The 3,451-nt window shown below is 41.0% G+C and overlaps 1 protein-coding gene across 1 annotated transcript in view; it reads left to right on the forward strand.

Annotated features, from left to right (window-relative positions):
* Positions 1-3,451, forward strand: part of ap3b1 (adaptor related protein complex 3 beta 1 subunit) — a 91,916-nt gene that overhangs the window by 6,097 nt on the left and 82,368 nt on the right. Inside the window, exon 4 of the mRNA XM_015389047.1 lies at positions 3,121-3,216. Coding sequence (XP_015244533.1) covers positions 3,121-3,216 — 96 coding nt within the window. The remainder of the gene's footprint in view (positions 1-3,120; positions 3,217-3,451) is intronic.

Here is a 3,451-nt window from a genome sequence, read left to right on the forward strand (position 1 = left end):
AATGAAATCAAATTATTGAATAATTTAGCTTCATCCAGTTTTCTTTAAAAAAAGAAAAAAAAGGTGTCAAATGGTGCTTTTTTAAAAATATAACATATTTTATTTATTTTTTAGACAAGTTTCTTAGGCGTGATGAGACTCGTCCACCATGGCCTCTTGCAATGCCGGTTTCAGCCTATGACCAAACTAAGCAGCTGTTTTGGAAGGGGGTCCATGCACAGACCCTGTGAATATTGATTAGCAGAAGCAGAATAATCATGTGGTGTGAGGGGCAGCATGTGAGCGGGGCGCCAGAGGCCGGGCGCTGCTTACGAGGCATGCAGCCCAAACAGCCAGGCGGCAGGGAGCGGGAACAGGCCGGTGGATATAATTGGAAAGAGGCAGCCTACAGTCACATCTTCTCTCTCCTGCCTGGTTTGCACCAGCTGCTCAGGTTGTGTGAGGTCTCTGTACTTCATCTCTTCTCTTTATCATATGTATCTCTCTAAAAATCACTCTCCCGCTCTTCAACTCTGTGAGAGTCCATTGACACACTAATTATTGCACAATCCAAAAAGCACAAGTGCAGATTATTGACAGCTGCTGCATGATTTCTAATGACTACTTTTATTCTTTTTTTCCAAAAAGAACACAACAAGTATGTATTTACCTTATGAACTTCTAGCTTCCTCAATCAGCTTCCCAGCAGCTCCTGGTTTACTTGGTTGTGTGATTTGTGGTGGAAGAGAGCAGATCCTTGGAGGCAGATGGGTTGTGTCTCCCTTTTTATCGTGAGTAATGCTGTTAATTCCAGCTGCAATGACCAGAACCATGATTGAGAACTATGGTGCTCTGCTCCGGATTTGAAACCAGATTACTGGCTAAAGCCCTGATTTTACCTGAACCGTAACCTTCCTCCTGACCTTGAGCTTAAATCAGCTTATATATAAAATTATAGTTATTCCAGTATAAAATATTCCAGTATAGTTCATCATCCTTCTTTTTTTTCACCACTCTGGATTTTAAGATAATTTCCTGTAACTGTAAATCATCTATTTTATCAGAGTTCTGGAAATATAATAAAACATTCCCGAAGTAAGCCGTTTATTATTTAAATTAGGAACACAGGTCACATCCAACTGTGTGTGATAGAGGCCTTACTCTAAAAAACATCACCTCAGGGTGAAAACTAAATGATGATGAGGTTATTGTTAGCATTTGATATCTTAGCCATGTCCATGTCTGAAGTCAGATGGTCCTTTTTTTTTTCTCCAACTGAACAACTGGATAGTTTTCCAGATCTTCTCGCCAGCCCAAAATATACCTCGACTTCCCCTCAGAATATCATCCACACCTTAGTTTATGGCAGAATCAGTGCCTAAAAAGGAAAACGTGGTTAACTTTTTTTGGATCCGTATCCTCTGGTGCCACCTTTAAGGCAGACACCCTAAGTCTCCCTGATATAGATAGTTGTTCACGGATGCCCGTGAGTCAGATAAATTATCCCGGATTTTTAAAATATGAGTGAGAGCGTGCAGGCAATACAATAATTTGTGCATCATGTGTGGATTAGAACTACTTCGATAGGCACAACACGAGAGTGTGCGGGGCGTGGGGAGGAGGTTGCTTGTGTAACCTGTGCAGCGTGTCTGTCCAATGAGATGATCTAATCAACAAGCATTCCAGGCGATAAGCATCTCCCTGAAATTAGATTTTGGAACTTGGGATGTCGGCCTTTAAGGTCTTTGTTTTGCCACACTTATTCCGCAATCCCTTCCTATTCCTACTAGTCATTGTCATTGATTTTCTTCCTTGGAGGTTATAAGACACGGTTCCTCCAGTCCTTTAGGTTCGGTCGTTCACCTTTTAGATGCGTCTCTGCTTCAAGACACCGGTGTCAAATAAACAGGGCATTAGCAGGACTCTGGAGAAGTTGATTTTATGCTCAGGAAGGAAATTCAGCCATTTCATTAAGGTGTGGAAGTGGAAGCAGAAGAACATCTAAAAGGTGAAGAAACCAGACCTCAGGTGCCAAAATTGAGGAGCTCTGTTGTTGTTGTGATTAAGATGGGTTGGCATCATGCCACCTTTTCTGTTTGGGAGCCTTCAGCCGATATTTAGGTATTAAGATTGGAAAGATGACAGGAAAGGAGCTTCTGTCTATGTGATTTAAAACAAATGTTCAATGGTAAATACGGTGAATGGCCTGCACCAGCCTGAAGCAGTCTACACAAATTGCAGAGTTTCCAGAATTGAATATGTAGTTTAGAAGCAAAATTGTCTGAGATTCTTTTTGCATGGTCTTTGATGATTCACCTGAAACCGGCCTACTTCACGATACTAGATATTACCTCTTTGCAACTCTAGTTTATTCTGCTTCCTGCAGTGTGAATCAACAACTTACCAATCTGTCAAAGACTGATCAAGACTTGTACTGCATCAGTTTTCTCTGAGAAACTGAGATATGAAGGTTGTAGTCAAGAAGGGGAAGTGGGGTCTTATTAAATCCAGGGCTAATTCTGCCTCCATTAACCTGGGAACTGGGACGTCAAAGCAACCTCATTCATGAGGAGATGGAGTTTAATTTTGCATGTTTTGTGTCCTCCATTGTTTGCAAATGGCCACTGTTACAAGAAGTACAAATACAGCATTAAAACAGCTCCTTGCAAGACTGACTGAATGTTACGTAGATTAGAAAGAACTGTGAAGAACAGTCAAAGTAAACGAGCTTCATTACTGCTGATGAGTATAAGCCAAATCCAATGAAGAAGTCCCGTACGGCCGTGTTGCTGACTTGCAAATCCAGCTTTCTGGTGCGTCCTGGTTGAAATGTCCAAACTGAAGGTTTACAATGTTGACTTTTGAGAAAGAACGGAACAATAGGTACACACCTACAGATGACATCAAATTGTTTATTTTCTTTCCAACCTTTAAAGAAAACATGTTTTTCTGACTTTTAAATCACAGTTGATTTACCAGAACCATACTAGTATCTATGTCTAGTACTTTCTCTATGTGAATGCAACCATGGCAATTATAGGAACACCCGAATGTATTGATCTGGCGATATTACTTAATACTTTTGACCATCTCATGTATTTTCAACATATTTTTTATCCTTTTTTTTCCTTCCTTCTGCAGCTGAAGAAACTTGTGTATGTGTATCTAGTGAGATACGCAGAGGAGCAGCAAGACCTGGCTTTGCTCTCAATAAGCACCTTTCAACGGGCCCTGAAGGTAATAGTTGTTCATTCATCTACATAAATACAGTTTCTCCCTCCCTCCCTTCATCAGTTTGCGAATATCAGAGATTTTAGATTAGTGTTTCACTGATACCAGTATCGGACAGGGCCCTGATCCAGCACCAAAATGGTGGTACCGGTATCTGCAAGTTCCAACAAATCGGGCACCAATGCCATTTTGAGAGTTTATTCAGCTATTGTCACCCATTCCCGGTAGGCATTCACTTTGT

This window comes from Cyprinodon variegatus, unplaced genomic scaffold (assembly GCF_000732505.1).
Source record: "Cyprinodon variegatus isolate N-32 unplaced genomic scaffold, C_variegatus-1.0 Scaffold446, whole genome shotgun sequence".
NCBI lineage: Eukaryota > Metazoa > Chordata > Actinopteri > Cyprinodontiformes > Cyprinodontidae > Cyprinodon > Cyprinodon variegatus.